Source organism: Megalobrama amblycephala, linkage group LG24 (assembly GCF_018812025.1).
Source record: "Megalobrama amblycephala isolate DHTTF-2021 linkage group LG24, ASM1881202v1, whole genome shotgun sequence".
Taxonomy (NCBI): Eukaryota; Metazoa; Chordata; class Actinopteri; order Cypriniformes; family Xenocyprididae; genus Megalobrama; species Megalobrama amblycephala.
The window spans coordinates 13,715,683-13,740,009 of NC_063067.1; the positions used below are offsets into that span (position 1 = coordinate 13,715,683).

Sequence of the window (24,327 nt, forward strand, 5' to 3'; positions counted from 1 at the left end):
TTTAACACTTTTTAAAACCTGCAATGCATCTCGAATGTGATCAACCTTACTTTTAATTATTTTCCCTTAACTTATTTAAATTAATGGCTATAGGTCAGAGTGACTGGTCAAATGTGAAAGATAGATGAAGGAAGTGTTGTTTTGACACCATTAAGAGAATATTGCAGATCTTGAATTATCTCATGTCTGCAGAGATGGAAACAGACATATAGTATTTTGATACAAAGGTAATTCTAATGGAACATACACCCACTCAATCTTACAGCACAGAAAACACCAAAGATCTTACATTTGTAAATATTCAAACATATCAGAGCATATAGTAGAAAATATATGAATGATTAAGGAAACGTAAAAGAATAATTAATAAAAGAAATAATATGAATAAAGACATTATCATAAACATTAACCATTTAGGATACACCAGTAGGTCATAAAAATAACTATTTATACATAAAATTTGGTCAAGGGAAATCCATTCTGAATTAAATGAAACCAACAAGAGAAAACAAGTCTGAAGTGATTAAAAATGTCTTCCTCTCAGGTGCACAAAGACAAAAGAATGAGGAAATGATGAGTCGTTGTGTAATCAGTCACTTCACACTGATGTATTACAGTAAGGGAAATTGAACTGTTGCTAACACACTCACACACAAGCCACAAAAACGGACCTGAAACCAAAGACAAACAGGCTGAATAGGTAAGTGCAATTTTACTGATTTATAATAATGCAACATAAGTTTACATTTAGTTGGTATTTTAAACATGTTGTAAAACACAACTTTTTATTTATACAGTATAATACTTACAAAAGATTGTTGCTTCTGACTTGGCTTTAGCTCAGCATGACAATGCTCAAGACTGATACATTCTTCTGGCTGGCAGAACCAGTTTGTCTGTTGCAAAACCTTTGTAGCCACCTTAAACCAAAACCTTCCTTAACCTGTATTTACTTGAAAACAGTTGCAACTGGTAAATTATTATTATTATTATAGTAGGAGAGAGTACAGTAAGAAAAGCTGTATTGTTAGGTGGGGTTAACTTTTTGTTACATAATATTTTTTATAATACATTACATACATTACTATATATATATATATATATATATATATATATATATATATATATATATATATATACACACACACACATTTATTTTTACATGAAACATTTGCTTTTAAGAAAAAAAAAATAGTTTTTTTGCACTAAAGAAAATATTTAGTTTAACAAAGACGGGGAAATGCAAGGAGGAAGCAACACTCAATGTTTACCAGCAACATTGTTGGAATGTAAAATAGTCTCACCAAGATAACAACTACACCATGGTTTTAAAAAGTAACTGCATAGCAAAACACTAAAAATCAGTTTAAAACAAATGGCTCAACTTGGATACTAGTTGATTTTTCTTTCTAGCTGATTCTATGATTCATTTCTGTACCACAAAAAACGCAAGACAAACTCTGTTTTGAAAAGACTAACCTTAATATTAAAATAAAAGTAGTTATAGCTGAAGTGCTCATGTAAACCCTATTCCGTTCCAGCATCCATGGAAAACGAATGGGATGCACACCAGCAACAGGAACCTTGCTCCGATAACAGCCTTGTATTTATTTGTAAGTTACCGGCCAGGGAAGGATTCCAGTCACTGGACAGGCAGGAGCCCATTCAGATCAAACTCCCAGCACAATGCAGCGTCCATCAACTTCGTGTGCGCCTGTGTATGCTAGTACAGGAGAATAACAGACTTTCAGAGCCATTTGCACTTCTGGACCCAGAACGATACAGTCTGTTGTACCAGAAGGAGGAGGAGTGGTATGAAATTTATGATGACTTTCAGGTATTACGAACTCTGGACGCGCCCTGGTTCCAGGGTACTGATGGTCTTCAGACTGTCTGTGTCACAGTGTTGGCTCAGAAAACTACCTCTGAGGAGAGAATTCGCTTCCAGGGCATTCTGAACGAACTAATCGGCTATGATTTAGACTCCTCAGACACTAATCGTTTAAGTGAGCTAGGCTATACCCGAAGAAAGTTTGCCACACCGCGAAGGGAAGAACTGAAAAACCGGGATCCTATAGTTTATGCCACTGAACCATGGACAAGTTCCACAGTGCTCCCAAATGACCAGCCAGGTCATCTTCAGCGGAAACTCTCAGTGACTCTTTATTATAATAGATCAAATATTTCCATTAATGCTGACTTGACACACACCCCCAGTGATCTCCTCAAGATCTTCTGGGAATCATTGCCAAAGGGGGACCTGTCATTCGAAGGATGGTCTGTTGATCATGTCCTCAAGGTGTGTGGCAGAGAGGAATTCTTGAGTGGAAACTTTAAGCTCTCAGACTACTTGTGGGTCAGGCACTGCCTTAAAAACTCACTGGAGCTTCATCTCTCAGTGGTTGCCGTCTCATCCCTTCCAGATAACACAGTAAGCAGAGAGTACTGGCCGCTGGTAGACAGTCTCACAGGTCTCTCAATCTCCCACGAGGAACTTTCCCTTAAAGGGAAGGAAGTAGATGACATTGTGATGATTTCTCTGTGGGACTGTGAGAGAAAATTCAGAGTTAAACTCTTAGGGTTTGACATCCCAGAACTACCAAGTAAGGTACCTCCATTTGTTCATGTGGAAGCTATCATAATATATGGTAGAAAGATTGTGTCATCGGTTTGTTCAACTCCAAAAGAATTTACAGATGAAGTGCTGTGGAACACCTGGTTGGAATTTGACATTCTGATCAGGGATATCCCTCACGGAGCAAAATTAGGCCTCACAATTAATGCCGGTACCACAGAAGGCACGTCAACCAAGGACACAAAGTCAAACTCCTCTAAAGTACCAGATTACCAGAAGGGAAAAGGGCAAGTACTATACTTTGTAAACCTCCAGCTGATTGACCACAGAGCCCTTCTTAGCCAAGGTCCACACACTCTGCACATGTGGGCTTTCCCAGAGTGGGACGAGGAGGCATTCACTTATGAAGCGGAAAAGCTGTCTACCGCCACTAACCCTGATGTACCTAAATCAATGGCAATTACCTTCATGCTGGATCGCTACAGCTTTCCTGTTGTCCTGCCACATGGCAAGAGCTCCTCTTTTAGTGGTACATCTCCTATCTCAAGCCCTTCTACACTGGACCTTTCAGGAGAATCCAGACGCTCCTCCCCATCCAATGAGGCTCCTACAACAACACCCTTCACCCTCAGGAGGCTCAAAGAAGAAAGTGTCCACTATGCCTCAAATTTACCCCAGTTTTTGCGCAACGTCGACTGGATGATGCCATCTGCGGTCCAGGATGTCTACTGGCTGTTGAGTCACTGGGAGCCAGAGGACATAGAGTTGTTTGTGGCTCTTGAGCTCCTGAGTGTGGATTTTGCAGACATGAAAGTCAGAAGCCTGGCAGTTCAAAGATTAGACATCCTATCTAATGATGAGGTACTTAAGTACCTGCTGCAGCTGGTTCAGGTAAATTGCTCTAAAAGTATACTGACCTATACAATAATGCCAGTATCAAAGTAATGAGCCTTCTAAGAGCTCTTTCTTGGAATTTTCGGTTACACTTTATTTTACAGTCAACTCAACTCAAAGTAGAGTACTATTAATTAACTACATGTACTTACTATAGAGTTACAGTTAGGTTAGGTTTAGGGTTAGTTACTTGTAACGTGTAACTACAGCACTGTAAAATAAAGTTTACCAAATTTTCTCCACCCGTGATTTCCAATAAAGCATGCTATTTCTGTAGACCCTTAAAGTCGAGCCATATCATGATAGCTGTCTGGCAAGATTCCTTCTCAAAAGAGCACTAAGGGTGAGTCATATGTTTCTAGCTATGCAATGCATGCTTAATTAGACGATGTTTCACATCTCTATAATTTTCACCAAAAGTACCAATTCACCTGAAAAAGGATAACTCTATGTACTGTCGCCATTTCCTGGAACACAGAGCAGACGGATCGGACACTTCTTTTTCTGGTATTTGCGGAGTGAGGTGGCAGGATGTCCATTTTTCCGCCAGCGTATGGCAGTTATCCTGGAGGCATACCTGTTGGGCTGTGGAGAGGCAATGCTGATTGAATTCCAGCGTCAAGTACAAGGCGTCAAATGCCTGCATGATGTGGCTCTAGCAGTAAAGGTGCTCTACCCAGATAAGACAGACCTTCCATCAACAGGTAAATTTCAAACATCTGTGCCCTCAGTACTACTTGTGTTTTATACAAACATCTACATCATCATGTATGTGTGTCAGCTCCTCAGAAGCTGCAGGAGTTACTGGAGGAGTGCAATTTACCCTCCGACTTCTGGTGCCTTTTGATCCCCGTGTCAGAGCAGGAAGTGTCATAGTGAGTTGATCATATTTATCTATAGATATGGTTTCCAGTATATGCTTGAATATTAAAAGTTTTCAAACTTATCGCAAACATAAGCTTCTCTATGTTGGGGGATTGATTTACTCACAACCCAACTAGAACTTGTTCTCAACTTAAACTGTTTGTAAGCCTTCATAAACAGATATGAAAAAAAAAGCCCTTAAATACATAGTATACCATAAAAGAAAAAAATCTCTAATTATTTATTCACCCTCATGCTGTTCCAAACATATATGACACAATAAGATATTTTGAAAAGTAGGATGTCCAATTACTTTTATTGTATGGATAAAACCCGTTGACATATTATTCAAAATGTCTTCAATTGTGTTTGTCAGAAGAAAGTAAGTCATACAGGTTTGGAAGGACAAGAAGGTGAGTAAATAATGACAGAATTAAACTCAAACTATCCCTCACACAGCTGAAAGACTGTAAGGTCATGGCCTCTAAGAAAAAGCCACTCTGGCTTGAGTTCTCCTGCGTACAGTCAGAAGCTCCAGCCTCTCCTCCTGTTGGCATCATCTTTAAGCATGGAGATGACCTCCGACAGGACATGCTTATCATCCAGGTAAATGAAAACAATTCAAATTCTAAAACAATTTTCAAAACAGACCGATTTTCACTAACAACTATAAAACTTAATTTATTAAGAAATGTAAGGATTTTTAATGTTGTTTTTCAGACTCTAGTGGTCATGGATTCAATTTGGCAAGAAAAAGGTTTAGACTTGAACCTGGTGCCTTATGGATGCATTTCAACAGGATATAGCATAGGTAATGATTATTCTCACTCTTGTTCTTTTAACAGCAGTAAATTCTGCAGTGAGAGCATTTAAAACATTTAACAAATATTGACAGCAAAGCAAAGCAAGAATATAATTTAAAAAAATAATAATTTTGACACAGCACTCAGGGATACTTAATTCTGTATAATTGCATGGTACAAAAAAAAGTCTAATGAGCAACAAACTGACTGTTGTCTCTGACATTTCGCTGTATATCTGTCTTTGACACAGGAATGATTGAGATTGTGCGAAATGCGATCACTATTGCCTCAGTTCAGAAGAGTCACGGAGGTATGGCGGGAGCTTTCAAAAACAATGCCTTGTATGACTGGCTTCAGAGGAAATGCCCATTCCAGGAAAAAGTAAGCAGATATAGTGTACTAATACTATTTCATGTGAGCTGCCCTCTTTCCGTCAGCTACCTTCCATTAGATCTGAGATGTCGATAAGCAGGTATCTGATAATTCTCTTTGTTATGTCTTGAACTTTGGTGCAACAGCACTTTCAAGCAATGGAGAAGTTTGTGAACTCATGTGCCGGCTACTGTGTGGCCACATATGTGCTGGGTATAGGTGACCGCCACAACGACAACATTATGATCACTGAACAAGGTAAAAGAACAAGTTAATTTTGTCCTTTGCTTCTGACAAGAAAAAAAAGCCATTTTGCATTAGGGAATTAGGAATCTGCAAAACCAGTAAATATGCAGACAAAAACATATTACAAGAAAATGATCTATGGAATACGTTAGTCATTACAGCTGGTTACTAAAATACGATTCATGCCAGATATTTGACATCTACCATCCATCCAAAGAGTATTATGAAAAGATTTTTAGAGGTTTCAATAGCACAGAATATGGGCATAAATAGATGTACAAGTGTTTTACTAATGAATGTGTATAAAGAGAATCTAACTAATATTAAGTCTTATGTTCTTCTCAGGCAACTTGTTCCACATAGATTTTGGCCATATCTTGGGCAACACTAAGAGCTTCATGGGGGTGAACAGAGAAAGGGTGCCCTTTGTCCTCACCCCTGACTTCCTGTACGTTATGGGCAGGGTGAAAGGCCGTCCCAGCCTCTACTTCAAGAGATTTATGGTATGTTCTTCTGCACTGTCAAAATCTTCTCAGTGTTACAGTGTTATTAAACTCAAGTCAACAAAATGCTACAGCCTATCTGTTCTCTCTCTAGGATACCTGTATCAATGCCTATCTGTCCCTCCGGTCTCAGTCTCGCCTTCTTGTCACGCTCTTCTCTCTAATGCTCCTCACGGGAATTCCTGAGCTCAGCACGTCACAGGACATGCGCTACCTACGTACTGCACTGCAGCAGGATCAAGGGGAAGAAGAGGCTCGGAATCACTTCCTGCAGCAGATTGCACTTTGCGAGCAGAAAGGTTGGACTGTGCAGGCAAACTGGTGGTTTCACTTGATGGCGGGCATTAAATAGAAAACATGGGGAAACTATGTACCTTTCTGACAGATAATGTAATGTATCCACATGCTACAATTCAACCTAAAGGCACAGTTCACCCAAAAATGAAGATTGTCATTTACTCACCTTCATGATCTTCCAAAGTTGATTTTGCTGATTTTATTTTCTACGTTGAACATGAGGAGATGTTTGTCATGCTCATGCTGCTCTTTCCATACATGAAATGGTGTCCAGGGGGTGACAAAAAAGCAAGTACCATTGGTCCATATGAATCCTGCACTATATTAGAAGTCTTCTGGCGCCATATGGTTGCTATATGTAAAGAACAGACAGAAATTTAAGTTGTTACTTACTGAAAATCATTCCCTCTGCTGTAGGTCAAATCTCATTTATGGAACTTAAATGCACAAATTCAGATTTGGCACATTAATGTAGTATGGCAGACTAAATATTCTCTTGCATTTCCATGGAAGGAAGAAATTCATCAGGGTTTGGAATAGTGTCAAAAGTACCGACCGCGATACCAAGTCGGTACTGAAATTTTAAAAATGTGACGTTTTGAGCGCTGTTGAGTGGTTTCGTGATCACCTGATTGGCCCTTGTGTTCACGCGCTCATCAGATATGTTTGCGGGAGCTCCCGCTTTCAAATCGCTTTTAAATTTAGACACTCCTGTGTGCTTTCAAACACTCCCGCATGTATCTCTGTAAGCGCTCAGTGAAGAGCATCATTGATGTCTACAACATGTTTTTGAAGTTTTGATCATTGTAGCCAATCACAGACATATTTGATGAGTGAGTGAACACAATGGCCAATCAGAGGTGTTTACGAATCCTCTCAACAGCGCTCAAAGCGTCACATTTTTAAAATTAAAGCACCGACTTAGTACTTTTGACAGCAATAGTTTGGAATGATGTGAGGGTGAATTTTCAACTTTGAGTGAACTATCCTTTTAAATTTGACATTTTATCATGCAAATTTCATGGAGAAAAAAAATGTGTGTTCAATATAAACAATAAAATTTTGTTTGCTACTATACATGTTATTTTTTTTCCATTCAAATCACAAATCACAGATAAATTTAGACCATCTTGACTGTTAGTGTATCATGACAGTATAAGAATGACACACCAAGAAATGAGGCTGTGCAGGTATACAGTGTAATCGCATGCTCTCACATGAGTACCATTCTGCTATTTACAGTGGTTGCCTTTAGAGGGCACCCTGGCCCATATTCACCTCACATGCACTGGGTCATGAGACAACAGATCTAAAAACACGTTGCTTGTTAACAAAAGACTCTGAGATAAAACAGTTTTAGTTCAATAACAGTATTAAAAGTACAACATAAAAATGCGAAAATCTCCTCACAAAGGCAGTGTTGGGGAGTTGCCATGGCTGTTGGTGAGGGTAGGGAAAGAGGGGAGGGGTGTATGGTGGGTGTAGGGGTGTTTTCAAAGCCAGCAGTTTGGGGGGCATGGGCGGGGGGCTGTCAAGTCTGTCTGAGAGACTGTTTCCAGACAGACAAGCCTCCATGCTTCTCTTAGCTTCTCATCTCTCATCCACTGCATCCTCACATCATGCTGTTCTTTATTCAGTCTTTCCCTTTGTTTTTAATCGTCAAGGTATTTTTCAGTTTTTCTCGTTTCTCATTTTTAACCACGTTTTGTCTTTAAAACAGCACTGAATTCATTGTTTCATTTATTTCACTCTTCCTCGCTTCTTCTTTCTTACTCACTCGCACACAAACACACACACACATGCCAAGACGGCATCACTGTGCTGCTGAAGAATGATGAGCACATGGTCACCCCACACACTGGCTGGGTACCTTTCTTGGGACTGTCCGTTCGTCACTATAAGAGATCTACAAGAATTTTGAATCTCTTTTACTGCACTTTATCTAAAGGTAAGACTATTCACAATAGCTTGAAAGTTGATGAATATATATATATATATATAAGCAAATACATTGACTTTCAGCTTCTGATCCAACGTCTTCCATCAGACCAGATGAGTGTTACATAGATGAAAAGGATATTCATTGTCAAGTTACAAGAAACTATATTTATTCCTATTTGCGATACATGATAATAGTAACATTATTTAAGTATGTGATATAAAATATGGTTCTTGTGAACTTAAGCTAATATTTATTGGTTGCAATTATCTATTGTGACTCAAATAATATGCTTTACACTTGATACCCTATAGGACTTTCGGTTCAATTACAGTAATCCATATTCGAAATTGCTGCATTTCTTTACCCTAAATCCTCTGCATGACACCCTGCTTTTAAAACCCACATGGATTTGTGGTCATATCCCATCACCATGTGCTCTCCTTGAGGTCACACCCTCAAAAAAGGCCATGTTTGATCCAGCCTGCTTTTTATAATTGAGAAGCCCCAGTAATTACTGATAAAGGGTGTGCCAGTGGGCAAGTCAATTCATATCCGTTTGAGTCTTGGTTACTGAGTGCACGTGGAGGACACAGACAAGCAGTAATGGTTTCCAACACAAAAAAAGAGCACTGACCTAGTTCACGTTAGACAGACCAGACAGACGAGCCCCCAGTCTCCCCTCATCATAAAAAATGTGAGGATTTAACAGTAATTTTCCTAGTTATCAAATCAATGCAAAGGCATTTTCAGTGATAACACAACAAATTACTGTAAAGAACATAGCCAGGTTGTTCTGCATTGCAGGATAATAGCGTAAAAGAGTTTCGTTATGGTGATTAGTGTGACACTGTAACACTATTATACGGGATGAGAGAAAAATCATTAAAATTAAATAAATTCCAAGTTTCTGCCCAAAGAAAACATGGTCACACTTTATATTAGGTGTCAATAACTAGTATGTACTTAAAGTATATGAGTACAATGCATTTATTGTATTCATGTTGAATTGCAAGACACTTTTGCTGCTATTGAGGTGAAATATGGGTAAGGTTAGGCACAGGTTTGGTGGTATGGTTAGGGTTAAGGGGTAAGGGAAGGGTCAACTGTGTAATTATAAATGGAATTACAAAATTAAAGGGTTAGTTCACCCAAAAATTAAAATTATGTCACCCGTAAGACCTTTATTCGTCTTCGGAACACAAATTAAGATATTTTTGATGAAATCCGATGACTCAGTAAGGCCTGCATCACCAGCAATGACATTCCCTTGCTACTAAAAACATATTTAAACCAGTTCATGTGACTACAGTGGTTCAACTGTAGTGCATGTAGTGCATTAATAATAATAATAATAATAATAATAATAAACAGCTGCAGCATCTGCTAGCATCTTATACTTGTAGTAATAGATCGACTCATAACATATACTTGTGCCTTCACACATCAGTCTGTGAAGTGACATTTCTGTTCACAATAGCACTGTAACTTTGGAAATGGACTACTTTTTTCCCAAAAGTCAATATATTACGTCAATTGATTTCTGGTGTAAATGTTAAAGATTGGAGTTGATTTTGTGTGATTTTTAATGACTGCAAACATGTAGAGATTTGTGTACACACCACAGGTGTGTCTTTAATCAAATCTGTCTTTTCTTTTCAAATCTGTCTGGTTAAGTACAGGTGTGGCTAACTACATTCAACTAAAACTGACAGAAATGCAGCTCATTGGCCTCAGGGGCTAAACTTAAAGGATCATGAAACCCTAAAACACATTTTTGAGATTTATAACAGGTGTGCACACATTGCAAATTAGGGAAACATACAAAAAGAGTGATGTCAAGACTTATTTTTAATATTAAGGGCTTTAAAATGAAGTCATTATTCACCTTTAAAGTCTTTAACTAATATTAAAGACTTCAGAGTTAGTAGCTGAAGCTACATCACAGGTAATCTCAAATCAAATATGGCTGTTATGGCGCAGGCTGGACATCAATAACTTCAAGCATCACCATTAAAAACCATACTTGATTTGAGAGCTGCTCTCAGATGCAAGAGATAAGATTATTTTTGGTGAATAATGACTTAAAGGTGCAGTAGGTGATCTGGGAAATGCTAACGTTAGCCTGCTAGCATTGAAAGCATACAATCCCACCCTCCCTGCAAATCATCATCCAAAGCCACGCCTCCTCAAAAACACATGAAGAAGCATCACAAGAGACAGCATTAAACTAACTCATGTCTCAAAGCACATAACATTACAATAATAATGAATGTAAACAACTTAGCTTGTAATACCTGACTGCTGCAGATTAATTTCGGTGTTGATACTGTTGACATGGAAACGCATAATTCCGAGTCCGTTTAGAATGTCACTGGGTTACCATCTCTTAATTACGGTAGTTATGGCGTGAACGCAGCATAAGCTCATTGTTTTGATTCGGTAAGAAATGTAAAAAGTGGCTGCTGTTTGTTCGCGCTGCTCTGTGACTGACGTCTGTCTACATAAACTCTGCATAGCATTAAACGCGCTGATGACGTATGATGTCTGCGCAAACAGGGTGCACGAGGGTATGTAAAAACATACGTTGACAGGCAGGTAGGACATTATTTCATTCAGACCGAATATAATAATTGGAAAAAAAAGATAAGGTAGAAACTCAATGAAACTAAAAAACATTTACACCATTTAACATAGTGATTGCTATCAGGATATGAGGAGACTTTCAACCAGTATAACAAAAAAAAATTTCTGTAGAGAATCACTTAGGTTTCTCAAAGCTATTGTATGGCACCAGAAGACTTGGAATATAGTGCACAAGTAGTATGGGCTCATTTAAAGGTGCTTTTCTAGTCTTTTTTGGATCTTGACAACCAATGGTCACTAGAAAGTGTCATTTATGACAAAAAACATTCTGACAATAATTTTAAAATTCTTTGTTTGCGTTCCACTGAAAAATAACAGTACGCAGGTTTGGAACGACAGGGTAAGTAGGGTGAATGGTCCCTTTAAGTGTCAATCTATTCATTTAAAATTGAGTGACTGATGGATGTTATTTCAATTTTATGTACTAAAAGGATGTGAAATATATAAAAGTGTATGAATTTAAAAGCAATTAAAGCTAGCAATTAAAATGACAAATGTGTGTGTGTTTGTGCTGGTTATTCCCACGTCTCGCACAGATCCGCTGCCATGCTGATTCTGGGAGGTATCCTCTTTTCAGCACTGATGGTCCATGGCTAAGCTGCTATGACACGCTACAGCGTCCTTCAGAGGGGCCCACCAATTACCACAGAGACACACAAACCACCAAAAACAATGTGCATGCAATCTATGGAAAGGTCCTCTGGAAGCAATTCATAAATCAATATGAGTATATGAGACTAGAAGAAGACTAGAAGACATGTGTTTCAACTGAGTGATATTGGCATTCGATTTGTTTTTCACCTTTAAATGCATTTGCGCTATTTATTTAAAAGCTTGTTTAATGGTGCCACACAAAAACAGTCCTTCGCTATGCTTTTACCTTTTGTAGCGTGACTGATTTCCTCTGGTGTTCAGAGTGGACTGGGGTTTTCTAGCACCATTTGAAATCGGTCGTGCTGAAAGGTATGGCGTCCCCTTGAGTACAGCAAAGACCACTTTGTAGCTGGTGAAAAGGCAGGAAATGGTTGGGACGAAGTTAAAAGTTGTAAACTTATAAACCACTGTAGGTCGGAAATCAACCAGGGCTCAAGCGGAAAAAATAACAACAGATGATTAAAATGCAGGGAAAACAATGCTCTCATAGTGAATTTCTAATCTAACATTAACATATTCTAACACATTCTAATTACCGTATTGAATATGTATTCTAGCAGAGAAATTGCTATGTTAACATAATATGTGCATTATTTACAGCTCCTTTTATCATTGATGTTGATTGATTAAAAGACAATTATTCCGATTGAAAATTTATTTCAGTACATTGATTCAAAAGTATTTTGACATGGAAAACAAACCATGTATATGCACCTTGCATATGAGCATCATTTACTTTCATATTAAGAATACCATGGTGACTTTTTAATCAAGAAAACTTTTAAAGGGTTAGTTCACCCAAAAATTTAAATTCTGTCCAAGGTTGAAATCCAAGTTTTTTTTAAATCCCCAATAGTAAGCAACGTAATTTCCATCATTCAACGCCCAGAAAGGTATTAAAGGTGCCCTAGATTATGTTTTTAAAAGATGTAATATAAGTCTAAGGTGTCCCCTGAATGTGTCTGTGAAGTTTCAGCTCAAAATACCCCATAGATTTTTTTTAATTAATTTTTTTAACTGCCTATTTTGGGGCATCATTATAAACGCGCTGATTTTATGCTGCGGCCCCTTTAAATCCCGTGCTCTCCGCCCACAGAGCTCGCGCTTGCCTTAAACAGTGCCTTAACAAAGTTTACACAGCTAATATAACCCTCAAAATGGATCTTTGCAAAGTGTTCGTCATGCATGCGGCATGCATGCGGCATGCATGCGTCGGATTATGTGAGTATTGTATACTGTTATATTGTTTACTTCTGATTTTGAATGAGTTTGATAGTGCTTCATGGCTAACGGCTAATGCTACACTGTTGGAGAGATTTATAAAGAATGAAGTTGTGTTTATGAATTATACAGACTGCAAGTGTTTAAAAATGAAAATAGCGACGGCTCTCTTGTCTCCGTGAATACAGTAATAACCGATGGTAACTTTAACCACATTTAACAGTACATTAGCAACATGCTAACGAAACATTTAGAAAGACAGTTTACAAATATCACTAAAAATATCATGTTATCATGGATCATGTCAGTTATTATTGCTCCATCTGCCATTTTTCGCTATTGTTCTTGCTTGCTTACCTAGTCTGATGATTCGGCTGTGCACATCCAGACGTTAATACTGCCTGCCCTTGTCTAATGCCTTTTATAATGTTGGAAACGTGGGCTGGCATATGCAAATATTGGGGGCGTACACCCCGACTGTTAAGTAACAGTCGGTGTTATGTTGAGATTCGCCTGTTCTTCGGAGGTCTTTTAAACAAATGAGATTTATATAAGAAGGAGGAAACAATGGAGTTTGAGACTCACTGTATGTCATTTCCATGTACTGAACTCTTGTTATTTAACTACGCCAAGATAAATTCAATTTTTCATTCGAGGGCACCTTTAAAGACAGCTGACACAGTGAACTCAGTTCAGCGCTTCCGTGTTTACATCCGAACGCTGATTCATTATTGGCCGGCTCCTGCATCAACATCACACACAGGCTTTGTGCTGCTCACATGAACAGAGTTGGCCAACACTGAGGTGGCGTTCAGAGGTAAACACGGAGGCGCTGCACTGCGTTCAACTGTGTCAACTGCATATGAGACTGACAGAGTAGAGAAGAAATTGTTGAATAAAGTCGTTATTTTTGTTTTGTTTTTGCACACAAAAAGTATTCTTGTCGCTTCATAACATTAAGGTTGAACCACTGTAGTCACATTGACTATTTTAACAATGTCTTTACTACTTTTCTGGACCTTGAATGACGGTAATTACATTGCTTTCTATGGGGGATAAAAAAAAACCCCTTGGATTTCATCAAAAATATCTTAATTTGTGTTCCGAAAATGAACAAAGGTCTTCCGGGTTTGGAAAGACATGAGGGTGAGTAATTAATGACAGAATTTTCATTTTTGGGTAAACTAACCCTTTAAGACAAGAGCTCAGAATCAAATTTCTGATTGTTCATATCCATTCTGATATTAGATAGTCTCAACCTTATTTTTGGTGTGTTTAAGGTTTTATGTTTTTACAATGTTTCATTAAATTATAACAGAAGCAACTGAAATCTGTAACTAACTACCATACAGTAGATGATTTTATGATTATCAGCATGTTTTTTTTATATGCGTACAGAAGTCAATATGTTTAAAATCTACATGCTGTCCATTCAGACAGAATTTGTCTTTCATCCTTTAACATTACTTTGTCTCATCAGTTTCCCTCTTTTTCGTTCATCAGCTTTAGGATTAACAGGACATGTTTGGACCCGCAGCTCTGGAGTCAATCATTAAACACACATGCACACATCACTTCTGTGCCAACGCATACTATCCCACAATCCCTGGATAGCAGAGGCAAGTGTCAGAAGGGATGGGACTCTATTTGTCCTCATTCCTCAGAGGAATCAGGTGCTTTCTGTCACCTGGGTTACCGGATCTCCATGGATGTCACAACCAACCCGCTGCCTGAACTGAGTGGCACGGCCCTACCGAGATCCGTCTCAATCAGCTTGATGTCACTCCCAGTGTTTCTAAGAGTACAGGGAGAAAGTCACAGATGAAGACCGGATGAATACAGGTGAGAATATATGTCTATTTTTGCTGTATTTGCATTTGTTTTGGACTATAAGATCTTTTCTTACATTTTTGGCAATTTTACAAAAGACAAGGCAGGTACAGTATTTGACTTCTTTTGTCAAGAAGTAACATCCTCTGTCTGCTCACAGTTGTGCTGTCAAAACGCCTTTAGAATGACAGAACAAAACATGATGCTGGAAAATGAGCTGATCCAGGATGACTGCCATCTAAAATGCAAGCAATACCTCATCAGGTATGTGGTTTTGGGTAATGGTGGGCCTCAGAAACGGCTGTTCTTGATATACAGTGTGAGTTGAAAATGCACTATTTAAACTGATCAGCTGGCAATCTGTGTTTTAGTTTGTTTGATGAATCGACTGCAGAGTATTTCCTCAGCCCTTCTTCTTGCTCAAAGGAAATACCCCCTTGGTTTTCCCAGCTAAAAGATGACATGAAAGGTATTGACATTTTTTATTTCTACAGATGAACTGTATGAGAAGTTAATTTATTGGGTATTATTACATGTGCAATAAGATAATCATTTTGCAAACTTGATTATGAATACACAACCATTCAAATGTTTAAAGCTGCAGTAGGGAGTTTTTAGAAAACGTTGACTTAGCCTGAAAATTTGAACAAGCACAACTCACAGGTCACTCCCCCTTGCTCTATGCTGCGCTACAGCCCTCCATCCACAGCTCCTCCCCCATCACAACGGAGCCTGCCGTGAACGTGCAGGCTAGTAGCAGGCGGATAAACAGTTATGGCACATTCACTTGTACAGACGAAACATCAACAATATGATTTACACTATGGCCTGCCCATACTTTGACTACAATCTTGGTCCTCAAAACATTACGTATTTTGCAATACATATAATGTAACTATATGACGTTGCACTATTTATATAAGTAATAAATAGCTAGTATGATAATATAACGGTAACTAACGTTACAGTATGCAAGTAATTATTCTATCGATATGTAATGCTAAATAAGGTTTGCTAGTACATTATTTCAGCAACATGACAAGCCAGTGAATTAGTAGGTTTCAATAGTTGCTTTAAACAGTGCGTGACATTTTATCTGTATGTTATGCGGCTAGAGTTTTGACACCGAGTCAATGGGCTCCGACGAGGAATCCACACCACAGCAACTTCGAGGAGTCAACGGGCGGGGAGAAGAGGAAGCATCAGGCAGGGGACGGGCAGGCCTGTTTTGAAATTATCTTAGTTGTGTAGTTCTTAAAAAATGAAACAAATCAAGCAGGGATACTTACTTGTCAAGCAGAAATGTGGCTAACTCTGCATCGGTTTTTAATCCTTTCAGGACACGTAGCTCCCTCCACCTCGGAAAAGCCGCTCCGATATTTACCCTCGTTTTATTTCGGGCTCTATCTAATTCTTTCTTTTTGGCTTTTTTATCATCGTCATCTGTCTTTTTCCGTTTACCCGTCTTTATTTTATGAGCAGGTGCCACTCGAGGAATTGGCAGTTTGGATTGTTTGTCCGGCATAAGCAAAGCTGCGGCACACAGGTAATCTTGAATTTGAACGCCTGTACGCGCTCTGCATGAGAGGAGTGTGATCAGTGCGCACGCGAGCTTGATTGACACTGCTAAGACACTCCTCCTGGCTATGATTGGTTGTTTCTTACCGGGAGCAGTGTATTTCTGCAAATGGCAATAGGACCACTGGGAGGAGCCAGAGGAACTTGATTTTTTCACAGATTATCTGTCTCATATTCTTCTGTCAGGACATAATGACAGGTTTAACAAATATGTAAAAAATACATTTTTACAAAAGTTACCTACTGCAGCTTTAAGGTCTGTATGATTTTTAATGTTTTTGAAAGAAGTCTCTTATGTTTACCAAGGCTGCATCTATATGATCAAAAATACATTAATATTGTGAAATATTAATACAATTTGTTGTTATTTTAATATTTTAAAATGTAATTTATTCCTGTGATGGTGAAGCTGAATTTTCAGCATCATCACTCCAGTCTTCAGTGTCACATGATCCTTCAGAAATTATTCTAATATGCTGAATTGATGCTCAAGAAACATTTCTTATTTTTATAAATGTTGAAAACATTTGTGCTGCTTAATATTTTCTTACAGTATTCTTTGATGAAGAGAAAGCTCAAAATAACAGCATTTATTGAAATAGAAATCTTTTGTAACATTGTAAATGTCTTTACTGTCATGTTTGATCAATTTAGCTCATCCTTCGAAATAATAGTATTAATTTCTTTCAAACACCACCAACAACAAAAAATGTCAAATTTGCCAAAACCTCAAACTTTTGAATGATAGTAAGTTTTATTTTGTGTGTGTGTGTGTGTGTGTGTAAAAACTGGAAAAAAGAAATCATGACGTAAAAATTAATAAGAAATATTTAAGATGATTAAGTGTGGTCTCTGTTATTAGATCACATGAGTGCCGTTGCCCTGTGGGATGCTCTGAGACAACGTACTGCACAGATACTGCAAGAATCAAACACTGAACCCTCAATGGTGATCACTAATCAGGTCAGTTTCTCTTACAGCCAACTAACTCAACTCTGAAATCTCAAAATATGTCTTTACTAAGCGACAACCAGCAATGTTATACTTTGCTCTTCTTCAACAGATTGCAAGAAGGGTGACAGACTGGAAGACACAGGTGAAAAAGGACCATCTGATGCACCTAGCAGGGGTGAAATACATGTTCCGCTGTGCTCAGCAAAACCAGGCCATCTCTGCCCTCCTTCTACAACACAATCCTCTTTTTGACTATGGGATAAATAATGGACTGAAGTGATTTTTGACCATAATGCTGAATCAACCAAATAAGCACATATTGGACTATGGAAAGCAGGGATATGCCTCAATTTTGGACATAGACAAACTTTACTAACTAATTTACAGCCTTTTCCAGCACTTACTGTTCTATTGTCCCATTAGAGACTTGCACAGGCTTGATACAGTAAATGAGTCAGTTAATGTGCTCCACTGCAGTTAGACTTTGTACTTGCCCATCATTACCATAGGGGGGCAGCAGATTGTAAATTTGTCTTTTAGTCTCAGTGCTGGAACAATTCTTATTCCCTATCACAATGGTTTTCAACTGGTTTTGCTTCAGGACCCAGAATTTACTTAGCCAACACAATCTAAAAACAATATTATAACCTGTATATGTTGTTGTCTAGGACATATTTTCTTCAACCTTGTGCAGTTAGAGTTGATAAGCATATATATTTTGATATCTAACCTAATTAAGCACAGTTATATTTTGTTGCATATAGCATCTCTTATGGGACGGGACAACAAAAGAAAAGTAAGTTTTTCCTTTGTGAATCTATCACTTTGGGACACAACCCACCAGCTGAAACCCACACTTATGCCTCAGATTCTGAAACCCTAAAATTATAGAGAAAACATTGTTGAATATATTAAAAATCTTATAAAACCCCTGACCTTTGCTGTTCATGCATCATTCACCATCTACTCACTGCCCTTATTCTCACGGCTACTACTAGACTACATGCCTAACTAATTAGAAAACAACCAATATTTGCTCTGAGAACAATTCAGCATGATCTTCCATGAACCTTCCATTTTTACTACTATGTAGTATTGGCATTATTTATCATTATCATGATCTGAATATACAATTTTGACAGATTTTTCTTTGTTTAGCCTACAGGAAGAAGGCCCTGGATTTGTAATGCTTGAATCCTCTGCAGTCATACTGAAGCATTAGTTTAGAATAGTTTTTCCACCATATAATCGAAGAGGCCTCATATGTATGTCTCTAGTCTTAACCTGCCTTAGGCTACAATGAAAACTGAATGTGTTTCATCTCAGATGGGAAGGTTTGCAGAGTGGAGCTCTGGAACTCAAAGCTGCTGGAACTATCATAACACAAGTATGTGCAAAGATCAGACTTCAAATGATCTTTTATTAATTTTTTCACTGTGTAAATGTTACCAGAACGCGCGCACACATAGCATCTACATCAATCATTCTAGCAGCAGTCACTGTGCAGCAGGGATACCTGCTAACAAATACAGGTAACAAGTCACGTGAGAGGACTGTTTGGCATGCTGTCAATGAGCTAATGTCCGCTAGGGAAAACATGTCCAGAAATACATAATTGAGATGGATTGTAATGACATGAAACATGAAATGAACAGAGAATAAATACGTCATCTCCGTGCCTGCCATGATCTCAATAAATCTATAAACTATAACATAACATGAACGTGAATTATAAAATAACAAACTTTGCCACCTTATTTCAGACCACCACAAGTCACCCTCAAGTTACAACTGGGTGTGTACGATAAACTTGTCATTTGAGGACTATTTAAAACACAAGCCATGACGTCGCCATACAAACACCCTTCTTACCTGTTTATAATACTGTGAGAGGGAAAACCCGCGTGGGCTCCTCCTTCAGCAGTGAACTGTGCATGTGAACAGGTGGACGCGCAGCTCGCGTGAGGAGCGCTTCTGCTTATGAGAGTCAGTCCACAGGTAAGAGTTAAAGCTAGCTATACTGTCTAACTTTGTATTATGATTGATTCACAGACACTTTTACCGTTTATAATCTTATTTTAAAAAGTTGCAGTCAAACTCTTAGTATGTCGAAACGGTGTATAGGCTATGAACTTTCATTTCAAGTGTAATGCTGCACATTTTCTGCTGTTTCTTTGGTTTTAGTAATAATGTGTTTCATGTCCTGTGAGAGAACTTATTTATGTAGCGTTATGCGATTATTGTGAAATACAGGTCGCAGCGTCTTCATCTCTCTGACTAAAGTGTACAGACTCGTTTCGAAAACTGTTTATCCTTGAATTGAAATGGAAAAGCATACTCAGACAGAAGAGAGATAAATCATTTGTCATGTGGGATTGTAGATAGGGGTCTGTCTGTCATGAGAATCATTTCAGTTGCAGTAGCTATAAAAGGGATTTGACCAGACCTTCGTGGTCTGTTTACATTTTCAAAAACACATTGCAGAAAGATGCAATAAAGGTAGCCTAATTCAAATATTAAGGATTGGACTACTACATGAATTAAAAAGTACAGTGTGTAGGCTACACTCTAAAAAATGGTGCTATATAGTACTAAAAGTGGTTCTTTGGCTCATAATCATAGGGGAATCACTTTAAGTGCTGTATAGCACCAAATCTTGGTGCTTCAGTGGTTCTTCAGCTGTTCTTCACCGGTTCTTTTGGATGACTGAGGTGCTATATAGCACCGCTACCGTATACAGAATCTGTTTAGCCCCTGTATGGTTCTTCAGCGGTTCTTCAGTGGTTCTTTGAGGTGGTTAAGGTGGTATATAGCACCACTGCTGGACAAAGAACCTGTTAAGCCCCTTTAAAGGTTCTTTACGAGACAAAGAACCACTGTTGGTGCTGTTTAGCTTGATTTTTGTTGAAGAAATAAAATGCGACATGGCACCTCTTATGGGTTCTACTTAGCACCATTTGACAAAGATGCTGTAGAGCACCTTTAAAGATATGGTGCTACATAGCACCAAAAGTGGTTCCCCTATGATTACAAGCCAAGAACCACTTTTAGTGCTATATAGCACTTTTTTTTTAGAGTGTACATCAGCTACAAACATCTACAATATACCAACTACAAAGCATTTAATCATGTCTGTGGAAAATGTGGAAATTTGATGCATGTAGTCAAGTTGAATTTTGGTTTCTAATTGGTTCCCATAAGATTAGAAATAATTCATAAAGTATCATAGTGCATGTCTTTGATTATATTAACCTTAACATGAGAATTAAACCGTAAACTGAATCCTACCCTTGCACTCTTGGGAAAAGGGTGAAATCTTCTGAATGTAAGTAAGAAGAGCTCAAATCACTTTCTTCTAGGGCTACCTTAAAGGGATAGTTCACTCAAAAATGACAATTCTGTCACAATTTACTTGCCCTTGTGTCGTTTCCAAATCCGTATGGAACTGTGGAACATAAAAGAAGATATTAAGAAATGTCTCAGTGTTTATTTATTTGTAATTTTTTTGTCCTTATAATGGAAGTCACCAAAACAGTTTGGTTACCAACATTCATAATTTCTTCTTTTGTGTTCTGCACAAAAAAAAAAAAACTTATACAGGTTTGGAAATGATGACAGAATATTCCTTTTTGGTTGAACTATCTTTTTAACTTTCCAAGTGTTCAGTACAATCTTTTCACAGAATGTGTTTGATGCTTGTGAAGTCAAGTATAATTGGAGTAAATGAGTGTGATGTCACACAATGGTGTCGACAATGTGATTCTTTCATTTTCATTCTAAAAGTTTAGAAACCATTGAGATATCAGACACATCAGTATGGTATTGACCTTGAAGTGACTTGTCTGTATCAGTAAAGCCTGATTATTTACACTCTCGTACATTCCCCAAGATCTGCCTGTTTTTGTTCTTTTGCAGCACACTCTGTAGAAGTGTTTCACATTTCATTTGTCAGTGCTGTCAAATGTGCATGCATGCTCTGATGACGATTATAGAATTTCTTAGACAGGCTTCATTTGTTGAATTAATACCATAATCTTTATAAACATATGTTTTAATGAATCTTAAGGGGTCTAAGCTGACAGTCGGACAAAGGGCAAATCAAGGCACAGAGTCACAAAGCATGGGAAACGATCCCTTTTTCTGAGTATAGCTTTAATCGGCTCTCTTTTGCCCTTTAGCCTTATTGCTGTGAGTGACAGTGAAGTTCAAAGAATTCCACGAGTCCTAGACCTCTAAGAGGGCTTCAGGATCTTCAGACCCTTTTAGCTGGTAGATGCTGGTAACTACAGGTAAATTGAAGCAATTGAAATGAATATGAAAGTTAACGGATAACTTCCTACAGTTATTAAAGACCTAGTTGTGCCTAATAGATAGCAATGCCACCTGCAAATCCTCCCTCCCAAACACAGATACTCTTGAGATTAGTTTAAATACATGTTTTGGAAATGCTAGATTACGTCTGAAACCTCTGCAATAATTACTCGCAGCTGAAGGAAAAGCTGTCAAAACATATTCGGCGTCTCTCACGATAGCTTCGCTGGCTGCTCGTTCTCTCTGGAGCCTTATTTAAAATGTCAGTCCTGTGATTGCTTGGGATTTTCAGGTTTTTGAAGCAGCAGATGAGCAGTCTTATCAGTCAGTTGAGGTATTCTTTACTGACAGACATGATTAAATGATGATGGGCCTAAAGTTCTGCGTATAAGACATAATAATTGGCAAGTATACACAGAATTAAAGCCTGTATTATTTCTTGCTGGTGTGCTTTGATGTTTTTATAGTGAATTGCTATGAGCCACAATGACATTACAAGCATAGGGAATATATTAATGTATAGCCATTACCATCTTTTGCATAGCATTTTGTAGTGAAGACAAAATATTGAAAATCGTGTATTTGTTTCAGTGGTCATACTTTAGTTTGGGGAACTTTTGCCTCAATAATCTCCTAATTTACTGCTTATAAATAGTTAGTAAGGTAATTGTTTTAGTGGTTAAGTTTCCAAACTGGAGCAGGCACAAACTGTAGTTACTCTGGGATGTGCATCCTGAGATAGAAACAAGTAACAGATTTGATTAGCATATCAACCGAATTATTAGCAAATTGATTGTTTATTTGGATAGTCATTGACCACTTAAAAGTGCAGTAGTTTTGTGTCTAAAGGTGAGCACAGGTTTTAAGTTTACATTTGGCTACTGTTTAGTCTTACTCCGGAAAAGCCAGAGGGAGTGAGCTCACGTGAGAGCACTCAGGTTGTATGGTTAGAGATTAACCTTAATAAATGGTTTTAAAAACCAGGTACAGGAGCCAGAGCCTGCTGTTCTGCATTAAGATTCAATATCCTCCTTACAGCAGTGTGATTATATACGTAAAGCAGGCATGCTCTTATGGATTATTTTAATTTTTGAAGATTGTGAACCACAAGGCCAAAGCTCAAGGTCTTTTGAGCTGATTTCATCTCAGCCTGCTGTAAAGTAGTCTTGTGGTATACACTGCAGATCACATGTGAACCATGTCAACTTGTTTTATACAGTTGAACACAATCAGAAAGACATGGTGTAATCTTGTAGAGCCTAATGTGAGGAACTAAGCACGCTCCTGTTTGGACTTTGTCTATACATGTCTCCCATGTTAACCGCAGTCATGTTTTTTATGTTCATCCTAACTAGTACATTGTGGTAATATTATTATTAGAGGAGGTGTATTGAACAGTTTTGTCCTCGAGTTTTGTGTTTTTGATTGTTTTTGAAGATTGCAATGGATTCCACTGTTAATGTTGGTTACACAAACCAATCGTCCCATCTCAAACTCACATCATTCGTTGAGCCAGTTTGCAACTCTCCCACAAATGCAGCAGAATTCAACTCAAATACCTGTAGTGATGCATGTATGGGTTGACACAGCCAGACATAGCAAATGTAAATGCCATGGAAAGCAGTCAAATCAGTATATAATATGTATATAGTATATCTTTGTCAGCTCTTCTTATCTTGCAGACTTTTTATATATTTAATCATTTTAATTGTTTTCAAACAAATAACCTGTCCTGCAGCTGACATTGCAAGTGGAACATGTTCAAGGGTTAGTTCACCCAAAAATGAAAATAATGTAATTTATTACTCACCCTCATGCCGTTCCACACCCATCTTCGGAACACAAATTAAGATATTTTTGTTGAAATCCGATGGCTCAGTGAGGCCTGCATAGGGAGCAATGACATTTCCTCTCTCAAGATCCATAAAGGTACTAAAAACATATTTAAATCAGTTCATGTGAGTACAGTGGTTCAGTATTAATATTAAAGTGACAAGAATATTTTTGGTGTGCCAAAAAAACAAAATAATGACTTATATAGTGATGGCCGATTTCAAAACACTGCTTCATTAAGCTTTGGAGCATTATGAATCTTTTGTGTCGAATCATGATTCGGATTGCGTGTCAAACCGCCAAAGTGCTGAAATCACATGACTTTGGTGCTCCGAACCGCTGATTCATAACGTTCCGAATCTTCCTGAATCAGTGTTTTGAAATCGGCCATCATTATATAAGTCGTTATTTTGTTTTTTTGGCGCACCAAAAATATTCTCGTTGCTTTATAATATTAATATTGAACCACTGTACTCACATGAACTGATTTAAATATGTTTTTAGTACATTAATGGATCTTGAGAGAGGAAATGTCATTGCTGGCAATGGAGGCCTCGCTGAGCCATCGGAGTTCAACAAAAATATCTTAATTTGCGTTCCGAAGATGAACGAAGGTCTTACGGGTGTGGAACGGCATGAGGGTGAGTAATGAATGACACTATTTTCATTTTTGGGTGAACTAACCCTTTCAGTTAGCGTAGGTGTTTTTCTATATGGGTTGAGCAAAGGAAAGTAAATTAAGCTTTGTGTGTGTTATGTTGCTTACCTGATACTGAATATGAAGGTTGCGGTCATATTTTTCATATT

General features: G+C 38.0%; 3 protein-coding genes and 1 long non-coding RNA gene across 5 annotated transcripts in view; 3 read left to right on the forward strand and 1 right to left on the reverse strand.

Moving 5' to 3' along the window:
- Positions 1-567: 567 nt before the first annotated feature.
- Positions 568-7,620, forward strand: si:rp71-17i16.5 (phosphatidylinositol 4,5-bisphosphate 3-kinase catalytic subunit gamma isoform). The gene is given in 12 exon segments (XM_048178779.1): positions 568-700; positions 1,542-3,466; positions 3,747-3,812; positions 3,948-4,173; positions 4,251-4,301; positions 4,304-4,344; positions 4,793-4,939; positions 5,054-5,144; positions 5,387-5,517; positions 5,655-5,766; positions 6,100-6,257; positions 6,352-7,620. Coding segments are annotated over 11 exon segments (3,201 nt in total). The 5' UTR covers positions 568-700; positions 1,542-1,546; the 3' UTR covers positions 6,610-7,620.
- On the reverse strand, positions 3,227-15,047 carry LOC125260424. 2 transcript variants are annotated; one of them, XR_007183042.1, is made up of 7 exons: positions 14,921-15,047; positions 14,702-14,809; positions 12,020-12,142; positions 6,721-6,906; positions 6,357-6,483; positions 3,901-4,054; positions 3,227-3,361 (listed from the first exon to the last, which is right to left on the reverse strand). It is a non-coding gene; the product is annotated as an uncharacterized LOC125260424 (long non-coding RNA). The 2 variants fall into 2 exon arrangements; XR_007183043.1 differs by lacking the exon at positions 6,357-6,483.
- On the forward strand, positions 14,735-18,311 carry si:rp71-17i16.6 (uncharacterized protein LOC100148415 homolog). The gene is made up of 5 exons (XM_048178780.1): positions 14,735-14,856; positions 15,005-15,108; positions 15,216-15,313; positions 17,285-17,385; positions 17,486-18,311. Exons 2-5 carry the CDS (start codon positions 15,029-15,031, stop codon positions 17,654-17,656), a joined length of 450 nt encoding a protein of 149 aa, XP_048034737.1. The 5' UTR covers positions 14,735-14,856; positions 15,005-15,028; the 3' UTR covers positions 17,657-18,311.
- A 935-nt stretch (positions 18,312-19,246) lies between these two features.
- Positions 19,247-24,327, forward strand: part of lamb2l (laminin, beta 2-like) — a 57,720-nt gene continuing 52,639 nt past the window's right edge. Inside the window, exon 1 of the mRNA XM_048177433.1 lies at positions 19,247-19,374. The gene's annotated coding sequence lies outside the window, so the exon portion shown is untranslated. The remainder of the gene's footprint in view (positions 19,375-24,327) is intronic.

Excerpts from the sequence above, each read along its gene's own strand:
- si:rp71-17i16.6 (XM_048178780.1), top strand. The coding sequence starts at position 15,029 with ATGACAGAACAAAACATGATGCTGGAAAATGAGCTGATCCAGGATGAC. Across the intron at positions 15,109-15,215 it reads TGCAAGCAATACCTCATCAG|TTTGTTTGATGAATCGACTG; the intron begins GTATGTGGTTTT and ends TCTGTGTTTTAG. Across the intron at positions 15,314-17,284 it reads GCTAAAAGATGACATGAAAG|ATCACATGAGTGCCGTTGCC; the intron begins GTATTGACATTT and ends CTCTGTTATTAG.